Source organism: Ictalurus furcatus, chromosome 3 (genome assembly GCF_023375685.1).
Source record: "Ictalurus furcatus strain D&B chromosome 3, Billie_1.0, whole genome shotgun sequence".
Lineage (NCBI taxonomy): Eukaryota > Metazoa > Chordata > Actinopteri > Siluriformes > Ictaluridae > Ictalurus > Ictalurus furcatus.
In genome coordinates this window covers 5,681,593-5,700,457 of record NC_071257.1, presented here as the reverse complement: position 1 = coordinate 5,700,457, position 18,865 = coordinate 5,681,593, and the positions used below count along the sequence as shown (strand labels likewise).

Below are 18,865 nucleotides of genomic sequence, written 5' to 3'. Positions count from 1 at the left end.
AAAATGTTCTATGACGTCTCTGATTAATAGTCATGGTGTAACCTTCAATTCACCACACGTCATGTAAAGACCTAATTCATTTCCATTTTATTTATTTATTTCGCTCGTACCTGGGTCACAAACTGTTACTGAACATTAAAGATAATATTTCTCTCACGTAAAAAAGCACATGGTTACAAAATGCAGATGCATTCCAAGCCTCAACTAGAGATGTGCTCAGCACTTTTTGTTTGTTTGTTAATCACTCGTTCAATTTTTATTTCGTTTGTACCAGTCTGAGATACGTTCTAACGAATGTCCTAAAATAGAAACAAATTAGTGGCCGAATTTAAACCACATTAATAAACGTTGTCTTTCTTTGACTGCTATCTAACGTCTCACTCGTGCAACCTTTTTTTTTAAAATTCGTCCTGAAGGATCCCGGTCCTGATGCACACTTCTAGTCTCGACCAGATGCCCCATGGAGGGGAAAAAAAAAAAAAAGGTGTCTTCTATATGTATCTGTTGAACACATTTATCTGAATAATAATATACATATTTGTTTACATCCCTAGTACGTTATATGCTCCTTGTGAAGAATGTTGTTATTGATGAACTTTCCTGTTACCTGCATGTAACATGTTTCAACATTTTTCTTTCTTTCTTTCTTTCTTTCTTTCTTTCTTTTTTTTTTTTACAGCATTTGAATTGTACAGCTTTTTTCATCCCCTAACAAAATGGCTCGGTCGACCAAAGCAGTTGAGTCACGCCAGCTTCGCCAGAAGCGTGCAAATTGAAAACAAATGGAGTAGCATATGTGCAGCGCAGACATGCTTGAAATGCTTGAATGAAATGCACTACCTGGCCTTCAGTGCGTGTGAAAATAGCATTAAAGGAAACCTGGTATTAAACCGAGGCATCTGGTTTTTTTTTTTTTTTTATAAACATTTGCCAAGTTGCCAATCCAGCATGTTTTGCACAGCCTCAGATGGTCAGACTAAGTCAGTGTTTTGTGGAAACAACGGACCGAGTGACTCAAACTTCTTCAGAAAGTATATTACTTATAAAGTTTTATATTGGGTATGTGGAGTTACACTGTGGAATAAGGTAATAGTACAGTATTAGAATATTACATTTAGCAATAGTATTAATGTTTAATGAAAGGTTGTGGGTTTTTTTAACGTTTGAACCGTCCATTTTTTTTCTTCCGTTCAGATGCTAGTGTCAAATTAAATCCCCAGTTACTTGTGCACTCCTCACCCAAAACTGTAACCTCACAATCGAGCAATTCTCACTGTCTGATAAAGGCACAGCACAATGACACAAACCCAATTAACTTTGTGTAAACCCAATTTCACACTTGTGCTCCTAGTCACGTTGGCATATTTGACAATAGTCTCGCCAGGGACGATCAGCTGGACATTTTGCTTCGAGACTCTGTAGCCCTTATGCTCAAATACATATCAAGTTATTTTTAAAGGAGGTTTTTATTTTTAACTTCTGGTGTCAGCCAGAGCAGAGTTAATGAGGGGAGTGTATTTGAAATGGCATTAAATTCAGATCAATTCAGCATTATTTGTTTACAAATATACCAGTCGGGTAGGATGAACAGTATGGGACTGGTGGGTGATAAAGTGTACCACGAAAGAGATGAGCTAGAACTAAACAATTAACACCAGGGCACACATGAAACTGAAACGTTGGGTCTACTAAAAGATGCAGCACACACACACATACAGAGCCTGGCTTCGCAGATGTTCAAACCATCTGGTCATTTCCATGTTCCCTGAGATTTTTGTGAAGCCCGCATGATTGGCTGCTGTCCTTTGCCTTTCTGAAATGATGCATCTGAGATTACGTATGCATCTGTATATGCATGGATATGTGTTTTCATGTAATTAAAATAGATTGTGCTGTCACTTTCTCAGTATAATTTATTTTTATTGGTCTTTTGCAATCACAAGTGTCATGATTAGTGTATATGATTAGATGATTTGGGCTTTTTCAAACTCTAAACACCAACAATCCAGAAAGTTCCCCAAAAGCATCATTATTGCCTGAAGAGCATCATAACTTGTACCACAGCACTGTAGAATTCTCACATCTGAAGGTGAAGATGAATTTCCTATAACAGCTCTGAGAGTGTAAATGCTAATGCAGATGATGATGAAGTGTATATTAATTCGCTCGGTCCTTATGATTTCTATGGTAACAAGCTCATTCACAGGGACTTGTATAGCAGAAGGTTTACATAAACTAAGACTAATATTAACTACGTCATTGATATGGCAATGCTTTCTTTTAGGAGATGTTTATTTAACATTTATGGAAGTGACATCTCTGTTGTCTGTGCTTTGTAGCAGCCAATAAGTTTTTCAGGACAGAGGGCTTTCCAGATTCTCAGCAACATTCATTTATTCATTTTCATTTAGCATTTGCATTTTATCCAACGCGACTAACAAATGAGGTAATACAAGCAAAGCGATATATCAAGCGGAGAACAATACAATTACTGCTACCATACACGTTTTTTTAATTGAGTTTTAGAAAAGCAGACTGCGCAGAGTAGAGGTGTAAGAGCCAGTGTAAGTGCAGAATGTTTTTTTTTTTAAGGGGCAAGTTAGGGGTTAGTTAATTGTTCACGGAAGAGGTAGGTTTGTAGCTGTTTTTTTGACGATAGTGACCCATTCTGTCCGGATTGAGGTTGGAAGTTCATTCCACCATTGAGGGATAGTGAATTTGACGGTTCTAGAAAGGGACCTTGAGCCACAGTGAGTAGGCACTACCAGGCGCCGGTTGTTAACCGATCACAGGTTGCGTGAAGGAACATAAACCTCAAGGAGAGTGTTGAGGTAGGGGGGTGCTGTTCCAGACAAGGTCTTGTACGTGAGTATTAAGGCCTTGAATTTGATACGGAAGGCTACAGGAATCCAGTGGAGGGAGATGAAGACGGGTGTGACGTGGGTTCTTTTTGGGATGGTTGAAGACGAGGTGTGCTGCTGCATTCTGAATCATCTGAAGGGGTTTGATGGAGCTGGCTGGGAGGCCTGAAAGTAGTGCGTTGCAATAGTCCAAGAGCCTGGACTAGTAGCTGTGTAGCCTGTTCAGTGATATAGGGTCTGATTTTCTTGATGTTGTACAGAATTAACCAACAGGATCAAGCAGTTATTGAAATGTGGTCTGTAAAGGTCAAGTTGTCATCGAAAGTCACACCAAGATTTCTGGCTATCTTGGTTGGCTTGAGTGTGGTTGAGCCGAGCTGTATGGTGAGGTTGTGGCTGATTGAGGGGCAGACAGGGATGACGAGAAGCTCCGGTTTTTGCCAAGTTGAGCTTAAAGTGGTGTTCCCTCATCCAGTTGGAGATGACAGGCAGGAAGGCAGAGATGCGTGCTGAGACTGATGGATCATCAGACTGGAATGAAAAATAGTGCTGGGTGTCATCAGCATAGCTGTCATATAAGAAACCATGAGACTCAATCACAGGCCCCAGAGATGTAGAATAAATAGAAAAGAGCAGTGGGCCCAGATCTGACCCGTGGGGAACTCCAGTTGTGAGTTGCTGAATTTCAGAAGTCCCCCCCCATCCACAGTACCTTGAAAGATCTGCTTGTGAGATAGGATTCCACCCAGCGCAGAGCTGTTCCACTGATACCTTCAGGAGACTGGAGAGAGTTGACAGGAGAATCTGATGAGTCACCGTGTCAAAGGCAGCAGAGAGGTCGAGTAGGATGAGGACAGATGGCAAGCTGAGTTTTTTTTTTTTTTTTTCATTTCTATAAAGAGTAAAAAAAAAAAAAAAGAGCGAGACCAGTGAGGAAACAACTTTTAGCTATTATTACTTGAGTAACAAAGTTGTCACAACATTAAATGCAACCAGAAATGTTTAAAAAAGCACAATGTTTTGTTCATCAGTAAATAAAAAAATTGTAGTAATTGGCAAATCACTGTGGTATAAAATGAATAAAACACTTCAAGGGATGCTGTTATGGGAAAACAATTCACTTTGCGCTTAGGGTTGGGCCTCATCACACGTCCTCGTTGTGGATTATTGCTGCATTCAACTAAAGCTCACATAATCAACAATCACTACACTATTTTAAAAGACTTTATAGTAGTATTTACTTCAGATCAGCAATCAAAGTCACATTAGTTGGTTAAATCTACAGGGTGCCCCAAAAGTCTCCCTACACGACTATGTACACCAGCACCACTTCGGTTGAGCTTTTGTCAGTAAATGTTTGTGGACGTCCACTTCTCGATTGGTCTGCAATCCTTTAAGTCTCTTTGAATTTGTTAATAAGTTTGCCAACAGTGTCGTGTGTGATGTGCTTGCCATGATGTGCTTGCCAAGTCCACTACAACCTTGCGACAGCTTCCTGATCCAGTCATAAGAATTATTTCAATACGTTCTTCTTTTGTCATAGGTGTTCTTAAGGCTATCTTAAAAAAAAAAATACTATAATTGATTTAATAAGTTCAGAAGTCGAATGTAGCATAATTTCCTATAACAGCATGCCCTGACATGTTTTATTCCTTACATGAGACATTCCAAATGCCATAAAAATACTGATTTCATGGGGTGATGTGGATTCTCATGCGTAATCTGACAGCAAAAAAAATCGAAGAAAATTTCCCAAGCACATAAAGGTCTACAATAAAATAACTAGTAACTATGGCTTGGAATTTCGAGAATACACTGTACGCCCAAACGTTCGTGGACACCTGACCATCACACCCATATGTGCGTCCCATGAACTTCCCATTACAGATTTATTCCCCACTTTGCTGGTATAATAACCGCCACTCTTCTGGGAAGGCTTTCCACTACATTTTGGAGCGTGGCTGTTGGGATTTGCGTTCATTCAGCTACAAGAGCATTAGTGAGGTCAGGCATTGATGCCAGGTGAGGAGGCCTTCCCAAAGGTGTTCAGTGGGGTTGAGGTTAGTGTGCAGGCCACTCCAGGTCTTCCACTCCAACTTCAGCAAACCAGGTATTCATTGACCTCACTTTGTGCATTTTATGGACCACCATATGGATACACCGTTTAAGCTAGAACAGATATACAAATTATTGTGTAACAAAGTGAGATGTCTTCATGAAAGCTAAATTTGCAACTCGCATGCACTCTGCTGTTGTAAGGATGCTCACATGTCTAAATGATGGATTCACTTAGCATTCAAAACAAACAAGTCTACTACTTGTGCACAAGTAAAACTGCATCTGGCTTGTCAAGCACTTACGATAATGGCACAAATAGAGTTTTAACCAGGTAAACATTATTATTATTATTGGATAATTGAATTAGCATCCATTTTAATTTAACACCACTTGCTAAAAGTGCACATTAATCCTCTGGTGAATATTGTTATTGCTCCCTGGTTTTGATTTAGAGTCAGATAAGGAATGTTTCCAACCTGGTGAGCATTAGGCTAATTGTACACTTAGCTGATGGCTTCTCAATCATAAGATCAGCATAGGTTTAATTCGAAGCCAATAGACCCGGCGCCTTTGTAAATCTGACCACTAATTGCCCCTGGTGGCTTCAAAGGTATTTTAATTGTACTTAAAACCTTATGTACTTTAAAAAAAAAAAAAAACCTTCCTTGTAGATTACAGGCTGGCTGACGCAGTGAAGTGCTCACTAAGCATTCACAAAAATGAACACTACCAACACATTATTTATTCGGTAATGTCAATTTATGCGGTCCAGCACTGAATGAATGAATGTATCTAAGAAAGAATAAAATAAAAGCCATCCACACCAGCTTATGGAAATGAAAGAAATGGTGTGGAAACATGGCAAATATCTTTCACCTTCACATCCTGTCTTTGTGCGACTTCCACATCTTTGCTAAAGGCCATTATTCACCCAGAATTCAAAGCGTTTCCTACGAGGAAAGAGCTTTAATCCTCAGAAAGCAAGCTGTGAAAGACAGCATGTTGTGTAGTTTATTCAACCAGTCAGTGCATTATGTTTAAATGGTTCACACAAGTGATGGTAAATGGTGTTTAACCAGGACAATCTACATCTTTTTTTCTTTATTTATTTCTTTTTCATTTGGGTTCAAAGTTGATATTTTTTCTTGTACGTGGACTAACCAGGTCAGGCAGATTCCTGTGTGGCTTTGGTGAGTTCTTTGAGCAAAAACACCTCGTTGTTGAGAGAGTTCAGAGGAGAACGGCCAGACTGCTTCGACTCAAATAACCACTCTTTAAAATCACGACGAGCTGAAAAGCACAGAAATGCGCAACCAGTTGAACTTTAAGGCAGACCGGCTAAAACAGCCATAGACACAAACAGGAATCGAAAATATATTTTAACCTTTCTTGTTTTTTTTTTCCTGCAAATTACAGGTTTTTAAATGAAGCTTTCTCTGCAGAGAATTACAGCATCCAGCTTCTTCCTTTGTATAAAAAAGTGAAAGAACACTCTTATAGAAGGATGCTGGACATTCTTGCATCCATTCAAACCATTTCAATATGCTTTTTATTCACAGATTTGTGCATGTGGACTTCCTTCTTCAATTCAGACCACCGTTTTGTTTTATTTGTTCTATTTTTTATTTTATTTTATGATTTTGTACCAGCAACGAATTCTGTGACGGATCTAAAAGATCCATCTTCAGCTACGTGTTAACCTTCTGCTAGAAGTTTTTGGGCTTAAATATTCTGGTGTAGACAACATGGTAGTAACAATTACCTCAAGTGTCAACAGCCTACTAATTGTAAAACAGCCCCAAAGCATGTCTAATCAACCACTGTGTGTCTAATCAACCACTTTTTTTTGTTTTTTAGTCCATTACCTGACTTTTGCAGTTCACACAGTCATTTTTGCCCATTGTATTGTCGAGTTCCAATAATTCTGTAATTCTTGACTTGACTGTATTTGTTTCTTTCTCTTTTTCTTTCCTAACAGAGATTGACAAAGGAGGGTGCGGAGACCCGGGAGTCCCAGCCTATGGCAAGCGAAAGGGAGACAGTTTTTTGCACGGCGACGTGCTGACCTTTGAGTGTCAGGCTGCCTTCGAGCTGGTCGGAGAGAGGACTATATCGTGCCAGCAAAACAACCAGTGGTCTGGAAACAAACCCAGCTGCGTCTGTAAGTCCTCTTCCAAAATGTGCAGCTATAATTAACGCTCTGCCATTTAGAGTGATGAACACACTGCACTGGAGAGGCTTGACAGATCGATGACGCCAATCCGAATGGCAGAGTGCTGGCTGGCGTTTCTGAGCCGACACATTTTGCGATCTATTATAACCTCATTTGTTTTGCATGCCATGTTTTTACAGGAAGAATGCCGCTAGCTCCTGGTTATGTTGGCGATGTGCTTATTGTAAGATGTTTTTGTCCATGTCGGAGCGCTTTTGTAGTTTGGGCAAGGCACCTTGTGAATTAATCATTTTGTTATTGTTTGATGCCTTTTGGGCCCTAGCCAAGCTCCAGACCACTTGAGTCATCTCCTGCATCAGCCAAGCAGCTCATTTTCAAAATTCTGCTCTTGGTTCAAGGAAAAACTCCTCGCTGTACATATTAAATAGTATATATTGAAATATTTATGTGTTTAGTGATTCCTCATGCTAATTCCGGTGCTAATAACATTTAATGACGTATTAATGAGAAGTGCAAGAGCAAACAGTGGACTCAAAGGAAATATTGGGCTGGTGTTGAAGGTGGTGAATGCATGAAAGTTGAAGCATTGCAATGTCTGAGCGTACAGATGAGGAGGTGAGACGGACTAAAGGACTAAAGTGCTGCTGCATCTCGTTCCTTATACGGAGAACAAGCAAGGGCTAAATTCCTCAGGTGCCATTATTAATGGGTAGTCAAATGGGATCGTAGGAAACCGTTACCGAAACATACTGATAAAGGGGGTTATTCTATTGATCTTAGAATTTCATTACAAAATAAATCTTGGTCACCACTGGAAATCACAGGTTAATAATAAAGACTTTTAATAAATAAGGATTCTTCCTTTAAGCCCCCTTTGCTCCCTCATGTCATACAATTTCGGGTGGAACACAAAAGCTATCAAATGAATTCTTCGTGTATGCTTCAAGAATGAAAATAGACTTTTTCTCAGTGCAGGTGGATAATGGATGGCATGGATAGTTATTCCCATTTCTCTTCTTCCCTCTGCAGTCTCCTGCTTCTTTAATTTCACTGCACCGTCGGGCATCATCCTCTCGCCCAACTACCCCGAAGAGTACGGCAACAACATGAACTGCGTGTGGCTCATCATAGCCGAGGCGGGCAGTCGGATCCATCTCATTTTCAGCGACTTCGACGTGGAGCCTCAGTTTGACTATCTCATAGTGAAGGATGATGGGATGCCCGAGCCCACCACATTTGGGACCTTCTCTGGGAAGGATGTGCCCTCACAGATTGCCAGTAATGGCAACATCATGCGCCTGGAGTTCCAGTCGGACCACTCCAACACGGGGAAGGGCTTCAACATCACCTACACGAGTAAACACTTCATTTTATTACCGGCCTTTTTTTATTGACGTACCGAGTTATATTTTTCTTGGTGAGAAACAGGGACATCTCAGTAATGTCTAGTTAGCCTTAAGTATAATAATTTTTCGGTGGAGAAATTTGTGCTAAAGTGATTGAAAGTCCTTTTTCATTATTTTTTTTTTTTTAACACATGCAAGTAGATAGGAAGCGTTCAATTATGCAGCACATTGAGTCTGTCTCGCTCACATGAAATAGTGAAATGCTTATTGACGTTGCACTTTTTACTATGCATTTCTATTTTTTTTTTTTTTATTCACTCTTCAAAAGGCTTTTTCAAATGAGTACTTTAGTGTGTGGTTTGTAATTACCCTTTAATTAACACTTGTTAGCCCCTGTTTTGTGACATTTTCTAAATCATAAAATCTTGGGAAGGTCCCTTATGAAATTTTCACTTTTATATCTTCTATGCCATTAGAGATGCTTACCTCAAAATTGCTGCCCAGCACTTTCTTAGCTGCGGTGTACGTTTGTGGAGAATGGAATATTGCAGAAATTGTTTTTATTCTAGATTCGATAGAGGATGCCCTATAACTTGTATGCCGAGTCATGTGTTAACGGGTATCATGTGTATAGAGCAGGGGTGTCTGATCTTATCCGGAAAGGACCGGTGTGGGTGCAGGTTTTCATTCCAACCGAGCAGGACCCACACCTGATTCCACCTGTTTAATCAGTTGATCTTGGCTTTCAAGAGACTCAGGTGTGGCTTCTGCTTGGTTGGAATGCAAACCCGCACCCACACCGGCCCTTTCCGGATAAGATTGGACGGACACCCCTGGTATAGAGCGACAGTTGACGGGAAAAACCAACATTGAACGTCTCAGTAAGGTGATAGGACACCACAAGCTTCCAGAACAGCTTCAATGCACCTTGATATAGATTCTGCAAGTATCTAGAATAAGATTGTAGGGATGAACGTCATTCTTCTAATAGATCAGTTGGGTTGATATCTGGTGACACTGAAGGCCTTAGCATATGATTTGCATCACTATTCCGAATTGGATTAGTTTTACATGAGTAGGTGGGATAATGTAATTATTCCTGGAAATCCCTGGGATTTTAGTCTCATCTGAATCAATTGATTTAAATTGGATTTCTTTATATAGTGCTTTCAACAATGGACATCGTCACAAAGCATACACATTTTAAATGTATAAGTTTATTTCTAATCAGCAAGCCAGAGGTGACGGTGGCGAGGAAAAACTCCCTGAGACGACATGAGGAAGAAACCGTGAGAGGAGCCAGACTCGAAAGGGAACGTCTTCTAGTTGACAGTGCCATTATAAATATCTCAACTACAACTGTATACTATAGAGTCAAGCAGTGCTTCTGTAAGTGTGTTGGAAGGAGTTTGATTATGAGCATATTTTCTGACTTCATTAGAGTTTTAACATTACGTCTATCGTATCAAAGTGAAGTCACCGACCCCCTCAACAAAATGTACGGTTTTTAGCATTTACCACTCAGGTGGCTGGTTGTTTGAGATGACAGCAGTTGTTTGTGAGATGTCAATGTTGGAAGTTCTTGTGCTTTGATATCTCACCAGTGGAGTCTATAATGATGAAACCTGGACCGTCTCAGGCAGGAAGTGATGTCTCAATGTGGAACTAGGTTGTGAACTTTTGCTCTGAGGCCGTTGGTTCCCGTGCATTAACCGTCTTCCTTTCACAAAGCAGATGTTACTCTCTAACTGAGGTTTAGAAAAAAAAAAATAGCTCGGCAAAAATTCTACAGCGCAGCTTTTTGCACTTGGCAAATAGTTGAAATTTCTGACACCCGTGATATCCATGTGCCACTCAGCGCACCAGGCGCATCTGCCTTTAGGGGAAAATTCGATGTACACACACACACACACACATACAAAGTTGGGTCTTATGTCCTCCAAACTAAGATTGTGGTTAGACAAAAAAAAAAGCATAAATACAGAACTAAATTGCAGATAAGGAAACTAGGTCACTACAATCAGGGGTTGTTGTATTTGGAGCAGACACTTTTTTCTGTCTACCATTCCACGAGATCCAAGAGATCTGACGTGACCTGCATTGTGCAGTTTGAGATTCAATCTTTTTGACACGTACATTGATTTTCACTTTCATCTTCCTACTCCAGCCTTTGGCCAGAATGAATGTCATGACCCAGGCATCCCCATTAACGGCCAGCGCTTCGGAGAGCACTTCTTACTGGGAAGCTCGGTCCTCTTTACATGTGACGAGGGCTTCATCAAAACGCACGGCTCGGAATCTATCACCTGCATCATCCAGGATGGTAACGTGGTATGGAACGCGGCTGTGCCCCGTTGTGAAGGTAGGCCTTATTTCTCACACTGCTCCAGAAGAGAATTAAATGTACCTTGCTTGATGATAGTGTATGGGGTTAAAGATGGGTCCTTTTTTTCTCTGCTTTCATTTTTACAAGCTCCCTGTGGTGGGCATTTAACTGCTCCGGCTGGAGTTCTGCTGTCCCCAGGCTGGCCTAGCTACTACAAAGACTCTCTGAACTGTGAATGGGTGATCGAAGCCAGGAAGGATCATGCTATCAAGATTTCTTTTGACAGGTATTGATTCCCCTGCTGCAGTAACTTAACATCTATATCCTCTCCCAACCCTACCTTCCTTTTATAAATGTAATAGTGGCCCAGTATGGCTATGGAATCCGAAATAGTTATGCTACACCAGTTCAGTTTAGATGATGACATTGCAAAAAATGTCATTAGTTTTAGGGATGTACCACAAACTGTCGGCTGTGCAGTTATCCATACTGTTTCACACCTCCTTAATTCCCACCATTTTGTCCATTATCTTTCACACTTAATCTGTCTCATTAGAGTAATTCTGCTAATGATCGGGGCCATAACCAGACACTCTTCCCCCATTCAGATTTCAGACAGAGGTTAATTATGATACGCTGGAGGTTCGAGATGGGCCTTCCAATTCATCCCCTCTGATTGGCGAGTACCACGGCACTCAGGCTCCCCACTTCCTCATCAGCACTGGAAACTCCATGTACCTCCTGTTCACCACCGACAACAGCCGCTCCAGCGAGGGCTTCCAGATCCGCTATGAGAGTGAGTCAGCCTCAGAGGCGTCGCCTCGATCCAAACATAGTGTACTAGACGAGGTATAAAAACTGTTGGCTCACGTACAATGCACTAAGTGCACTTTACAGCAGGTGAAGGAGCTGTTTCTGCTTCATGTCTCCCAAAAGGTTTGTTCTTCTGCCCACATTCACCTGCTGGTTCTTTTCTTAGTTACAAAAGAGTTTTGGGCTATGTTCCTGTCATTTAAACCTCTCCAAGGACAAATTAGAAGTTTTTTGGTGTTTTTTTTTCTACAGTAAAACAGTATTGGTATTGCATGACCAATAATGATAACGAGAGGCAGTATATAACTGTGAAAGATCACTAACCATACTGAATTATTAATTCTGCTGTAGTCAAGATGATGTTTAGAGATTTACAGCGTGATAAAATTTTAATGTGTTGATAATATTCCAGTCAAGTGAGCTATATTACAAACCAAGCATGAGTGCATTATTTTGCAATGAAAATGTAGCGTTTTACTATTAACATTTCTGTAAAAATACAGGATGTAGGTATATTATAATGTGTATATATAATATAAACATGTGCACAGATTCTACGTCAGAACATCAGAATGGAGGAAAGGCGTGATCTCTGTGACTTTAACTGTAGCATGGTTGTTGGTGCCAGATGGGCTGGTTTGAGTATTTCAGAATCTCCTGGGATTTTCACACACAAGTGTCTAGAGTTTGCACAGGATGGTGCGAAAAACAAACAACATCCAGTGAGCGACAGTTCTGTGGGTGGGAGTGGCTTGTTGATGATAGGTCAGAGGAAAATGGCCAGATTGGTTCATTCTGCCAGGAAGGATATAGTAATGCGTATAATCACGTTTTGCTGACTCTAGTCACCAGAAAAGCATCTCAGCATGCACAAACCATCAAACCTTGAGGTGGATGTGCTACAACAGCAGAAGACCACATCTTTATCCTCTCCAGTCAGCCAAGAACAGGAATCTGAGGCGATCATAGCCACAGACTCACTGAAAGTGTACAGTTGAAGATTAGAAAAAAAAAATATCACCTGACTTTTTTTTTTTTTTTTCTTTCCCAGTCTTCAAATGTCCAGTTTCAGTTAGCCTGTGGCCATGATAGCCTCAGATTCTTGTTCTTGACATACAGGACTGGAGCATCTTCTGTTGCAGCCCATCCACCTCAAGGTTGATGTGTTGTGCATGCTGAGATGCTTTTCTGCTGACCACACTTGTAAATAGGGCTTATTTGAGCTACTCTAGACTTCCTGTCAGCTCAAGCCAGTCTGGTCATTCTCCTCTGATCTCCATCAGCAAGGTGTTTCAGCCTGTAGACTCCGTTCACAAGATGTTTTGTATCTTCCACGCCATTCTATATAAACTGTAGACGCTGGTGTGTGTGTGTGTGGGTGTGTGTGTGGGTGTGTGTGTGTGTGTGTGTGTGTGTGTGTGTGTGTGAAAATCCCAGGAGATATACCCAGCCCATCTGGAACCAGTAACCATGCCACATCAAAGTCACAGAGATGACACTTTTTTCCCCATTCTGAGGTTAACATTAACTGAATCTCTTGGCCAGTATCTGCATGATTTTATGCATTGTTCTGCTGCTACATGATTGGCTGATAGGATAATTGCATAAATGAGCAGGTGTACAGATGTTCGTAATAAAGTGGATGGTGAGTGTATATATATCTCAGTGATATGTCAATCAATCTTTAAAAAAAATACATAAAGCTCCATGACCAGTACAAGGGAATTAAGAAAATTGCTTTCATTTTTGGACTGGGTTGAATGACACCATCGTAATAATATCCACGACATAAGGAACGAGATTGAGAGAGCGTGACACAAGAGAACATGGTGGAAGGTGGAGAGGGGCAAGTGATGGCCAGATTCGCTTAAAAGATATTCACTGCTCACAATGATCTGATTCTGACAGCATGCTTTTTATAACTGTGCATCGCCTCTGCTATTTATTGGATCACATGATCATTGTTCAGGTATTATAACCTAATATCGGGATCGAGTCCGAAGCTATGGGGGGGGAATCTGTTAAGGTATTTCCTGTAAGAAAATATCATAAGGATTCTCAAAGAGTTTTCTGCAGTGCATGATGTGTATCACAGTTTGCTAACAAATGGCCAGCAAAACAGTAGTTGCATTAAAAAAAAAAAAATTATAAAAATATTTTTAAATAAATACATAAAAAAATGAATACTGAAATATTGCAAAAAATCTTAATATTTTACCGTTTTAAATATTAAGTTTAAAAAAAAATTCTATTTAAAAAAAAAAAAAAAAGAAATACTTAAAAAAAATATATCACAATATCTCAGAAAAATGTTTTGTAACTGTCACGAACCTCGAATCGGCACGGAAGCAGGAGCGGGCGGTAGGTGTAGAGCGTCGTATTGGGAAGTTCAAGAAACGTAGTCGTAGGACAGGCAAAGGTCAAGCGATCGGGCGAACAACACAAACGGGGTCAGGCAGAGAGCGTAGTCGAAACCAGAAACAAGGGTCGAGGATCCGAGAAAACAAACAAACTAGAACAGCTTGGTAACGCAGACAAACGAGTGACTGAGCGTATACTTCGCGTAGATTCTGGGTGAATGACTTCCCTAAGTACTAGCGGTGAGAGTGTGTGTGTATGATTGGTGCCAGGTGTGTCTGATCAGAACTCCGGGGATGGTGAGCGCATGCGTGCATGAGAAGTGAGTGTTGCATCTTGGGAATTTGAGTTCTGATCTGACTGAGCTGTGACAGTAAAATAGTTTACCATGATCTTGCTATTACGATATATACTAAACACTGGATTATAAAATAAAAAGTGCTAAAAAATGTTTTTAATTTTTATAGTTAGAGGGAGAGAGCAATACAGAGATCTATGGGGAGCTAACCACAGATGATTTATACTGTGTGAAGTGTTTCTGACAACTCCCTCTGTTCATTTTTAGGCCCCAGAGGTAGAATTAAACAGTCCTCTACATTTCTGCAGGTATCATGATGGAGAGTGATTCATGCTTGGATCCTGGGATTCCTGTAAATGGCAAGAGGCATGGTGATAACTTTGCCATTGGCTCCCAGGTGACTTTCAGCTGTGATAAGGGCTACACGTTGAGTGATGATGAGCCCATTGTCTGTGAAAGGAACCATCAGTGGAACCATGCTCTGCCCAGCTGTGATGGTAACTCTTCTCCTCTATCTATCTATATATCTATCTAATATTTTAAGTGGTATCTTACTTATATATATATATATATATATATATATATATATATATATATATATATATATATATATATATATATGCAACATATAATGACTTCTCCAGTCTCAAAATTATTCAACCCCTTCATAGCAAGCATCTTTAGTACTTAGTAGAGCACCCTTTTGCTGTTATGTCCTGCTGCAAACGAGATACATATCCAGATACCAGCTTCTGGCAGCATTCCTGAGGAATCTTATCCCATTCCTCATGAGTAATGGCCTCCAGTTCAGTAATATTCTTGGGTTTGCGTGCTACAACCGCCTTTTTCAAATCCCACCAGAGATTTTCTATGGCGTTCAAGTCAGGTGACTGTGATGGCCCTGTAGAATCTTGTAGGACTTCTCATTCAACCAAGCCTCGATGGAATTTGAGGTATGCTTGAGATCATTGTCCTGTTGGACGGTCCAATGACACCCAAGCTTCAGCTTCCTCACAGACAACATGACGTTTTCTCCTAGGATTTCCTGAGACTTCAATGAATCCATCTCACCTCCCACACGCTGCAGGTTTCCAGTGCCAGAGGATGCAAAGCAGCCCCAGAGCATCACCGAGCCTCCACCATGTTTGACTGTGGACAGAGTGTTCTTTCTTCATTCTTCTTCCTCCAGACATACCGCTGATCCATCGTGCCGAAAAGTTCCAGTTTTGTTTCATCGCTCCACAGGACAGAATCCCAAAATGTCTGTGGCTTAGTTATATGATTTTGAGCCAAATTTTCTTGTGCTTTTGGGTCAGTAGTGGTGTACGTCTTGGAGTTCTGGCATGGAAAACTTCTGCGTTTAGTACGCACCTTACTGTGCTCACTGAAACCTCAGTGCCTGTTGCCAGTCTTGCTGCAGGTCCTTTACAGTCACTCGAGGGATTTTCACAACCTGCCGGCTCAGAAATCTGGTTGCAGCCGTCGATAGCTTCCTTTTTCTGCCCTGTCCAGGTATTTCATAAATTTTCTGTCCCTAGCCAGTTCAGGTATTTCATCTGTTCCAGCTCAAGCACACCTGGTGTAACTAATGAAGCCCTTGATTAGTTGCATCAGGTGTGTTTGAGACAACACCTGTTTTGCATATTTGTGCTGTTGTGAGGGATTCTATTCAGGGAGTTGAATAATTTTGAAACCGGAGAAATCATTATAAGTTTCATTTTCAGTTGAGGAAACCACTTGAAGCATTTGTTGTGTTGAACTATTTCACTTGCTTTTGTTTGATTTGTTCATTGCAAACAGCTGAAAGTCTGTAGATTTTGATAATAAACCTGATTTGCAATGGATGTTGAATAATGTTGATTGCAAGTCCTCTGTGCAGGGAAAAAAAAACAACTTTTGTTGATTTTAAAGGGATGATGAATGCTGTGGTTACACCAGACTGTCAGACAGTGGCGCTGGACTTAATACTGCTCCTTGCACAAGATAAATGAGTTTCAGGACCAGAATCGTGCGTAACTGCGACACGCCTCTGTCTTACTCAAACTCCACCCTGCTTGTGTAACTCTCCTTTAACTTCTTAATAAGTCTGCTTAAGTCTGAAGGTACACCTGAGGTCTGAATACAGATGTGCACAATTTTGGTAGTAAATATTCACTGTATGCACTTCTACATCGTAAACACCCAGAATTTTAGAAATAACAGAAACACCACTAATAAACAAGGCGGACATACTGACGATTATTATTATTATTATTATTATCATTACTCGACATAATGAGTTTAATGATGAGTAACAGGTAGTAAAACTGACTACGGTGATGTCCCGGAGTGAGACGGAGGACTCTAATAAAGCGATTCTGTGAGACTTTTTCCTCTCATCCCATCTCTATCTACTACCCCATGACTAGTTAGTAGGGACCAGCCTTATCTATCAGCAAGAGAAAGCATAAGCAGTCCGAATACTCTCCTAAGTCATACATTTTTGATGAGTAAAAAGTTTCACAGATAATTTTATGGAAGAAAAAGGAGAAGTCATTGGTTAAAGAAGGAAGAATGACGTACAGGAGAGTGCTCACTTGAGTGGTTTGTTTTTGCTACCTGACTGTGTATGTGCACAGGGATTGCGTGGAGGGGAATTGATATAAGCACATGAAGTGTTTTCCAGTAAGCATAATCAAACCACAGCCCATTTCATTCAGAATTTCTAGTTGCCTCCTCTGCCTGCTCCTTATCACCCCTGTGCCTTTCCCTCCTAATGGAATATACTTTGGTCTGATGCACTTTCATCTGAGCCTGATGTTCATTATAGATGGGACCAACAGGACAGTTATATTCATACCTGTTCTAGGAGTTAGAAATATATGATTAAACCATGTTAAGCCATTTATGGATTTCTGTCTGCTCAGTCCAAATGTTTATTTCTACAGCTGATTTCACCCATTCTTTGCTTTGTTGGTGTAATTTTTAACAAAAAATATTTTTTTGATTAATTCTTAGAATTGCTCTGTGCTGTTAGATAAGTACAGTAGCACTTGGTTTGCACCGGTACTTTTATGGCTTTGTAAAATGGTTCACGACAGTCGAGAAAACCTAAATTTTATATATATATATATATATATATATATATATATATATATATATATATATATATATAAAATATATATATATATATTAGTACACCACTCACATTTTTGTAAATATTTAATTATATCTTTTCATGTGACAACACTGAAGAAATGACACTTTGCTGCAATGTAAAGTAGTGAGTGTACAGCTTGTGTAACAGTGTAAATTTGCTGTTCTGTTATCGACAAAGTAAAAATGCATTAAAAAAAAAAAAAAAAACAAGTTTCTGTTTCCCTTCAGTTGACCTTTTACGGATATAATGGTGTGTTTGATGATGTCATCCTTTAAAAAACAAACAAATTGTCACATAAATTTTGTTGTATTGCAATAGAAATCTGCCCGTGAGCCGTTTCAAAAGTCGATGCGTCGGTGCACATGAAAATATGAATGTCGCTCCTCAAAGTAACGTTGAATGTATTCCACTTTCTCCTTTCTTCCCAGTGGAAACTTTTGTTCTTTTCTTAGATTTAAAGTTTCCCTATTGAAAAACTGGTTTAAAGTGAACACAGAAGTTGACCAAAAAAAGCTTATTGAATTTACTTGCCGAATGCCGGCGACCTCGGTTCGATCCCCGGCTCAGGTGAAAGTGTGGATTCAATGAGGTTTTTTTTTTTGTTGTTGTTTTTTTTGCAGTGTAGAAGGTCGATTCATCAGTGCACATGAAAATATGAATGTCTTTCCTCAAAGTAGCGTTGAATGAATTCCACTTTCTATTTCCTTGCCAATGAAAACTTTCGTTCTTTTCTCTGATTTTAAAAATTGTAAAAGCCGGTTTCACGTGAACACAGAATTCCATAATTCGTTTATTGTACAATACCTGTACTGCACACATGCCAATAAATCATTAATAATTCAAATATTCATAGCATTTTTACATTTGGCATGTGAATTTGTTTTACATTTGAAGTTTGATCATTGATTCATAAATACATGCATTACTGTAGCAATTCAACCACATTAGCACTGTGCTATTCTACCACATGTCTTAGCCATGTTAAGTTAAATACTATACTTATAGTACCTGTACTATGTGAATTGATAACGTTCACTTTGCATAATTCAGTCTAGTAATTAAAAGCTTGTTTAAATTAGGTTTTGCATAAGCAATGCCGGCCAAGTGCAAGCAGATCTTGGGCTTCAGTACAAGAACCAGCACCGTTTGGTTGGAAAAGGAATATATTCTATATACAGTTTATGTCCTGGTAGAACTATTGTATCTAGCAAGCCGTGTTTGTTCAAATGAAACATTAATTCTCCCGTATTGGTCTTGTCATTACTGCACCCGCAGCATGCGTGTGATACCGCATAAAATCACAGGTTTCCTTTCACGCGCATTCTCAATGGCCACATCTGCACATGATTTTGTGTATATCGCGAATTGTGTACCTTTTGCATCCCACATCATTGTAAAATGGAGACAGTATTGTAAAAGAATCCAAACATCCCAGTTCACTACAACACTCCATGCCTGTGAGCCCTCTAGATCGGCTCCTTTACCTACGAAAA

General features: G+C 39.9%; 1 protein-coding gene across 1 annotated transcript in view; it reads left to right on the top strand.

Annotated features, from left to right (window-relative positions):
• LOC128605044 (CUB and sushi domain-containing protein 1-like) overlaps nucleotides 1–18,865 on the top strand; it is a 180,029-nt gene that overhangs the window by 37,526 nt on the left and 123,638 nt on the right. Inside the window, exons 11-16 of the mRNA XM_053620155.1 lie at nucleotides 6,898–7,080; nucleotides 8,122–8,448; nucleotides 10,606–10,800; nucleotides 10,912–11,050; nucleotides 11,373–11,560; nucleotides 14,542–14,730. Of these exons, the coding sequence (XP_053476130.1) occupies nucleotides 6,898–7,080; nucleotides 8,122–8,448; nucleotides 10,606–10,800; nucleotides 10,912–11,050; nucleotides 11,373–11,560; nucleotides 14,542–14,730 (1,221 nt within the window). The remainder of the gene's footprint in view (nucleotides 1–6,897; nucleotides 7,081–8,121; nucleotides 8,449–10,605; nucleotides 10,801–10,911; nucleotides 11,051–11,372; nucleotides 11,561–14,541; nucleotides 14,731–18,865) is intronic.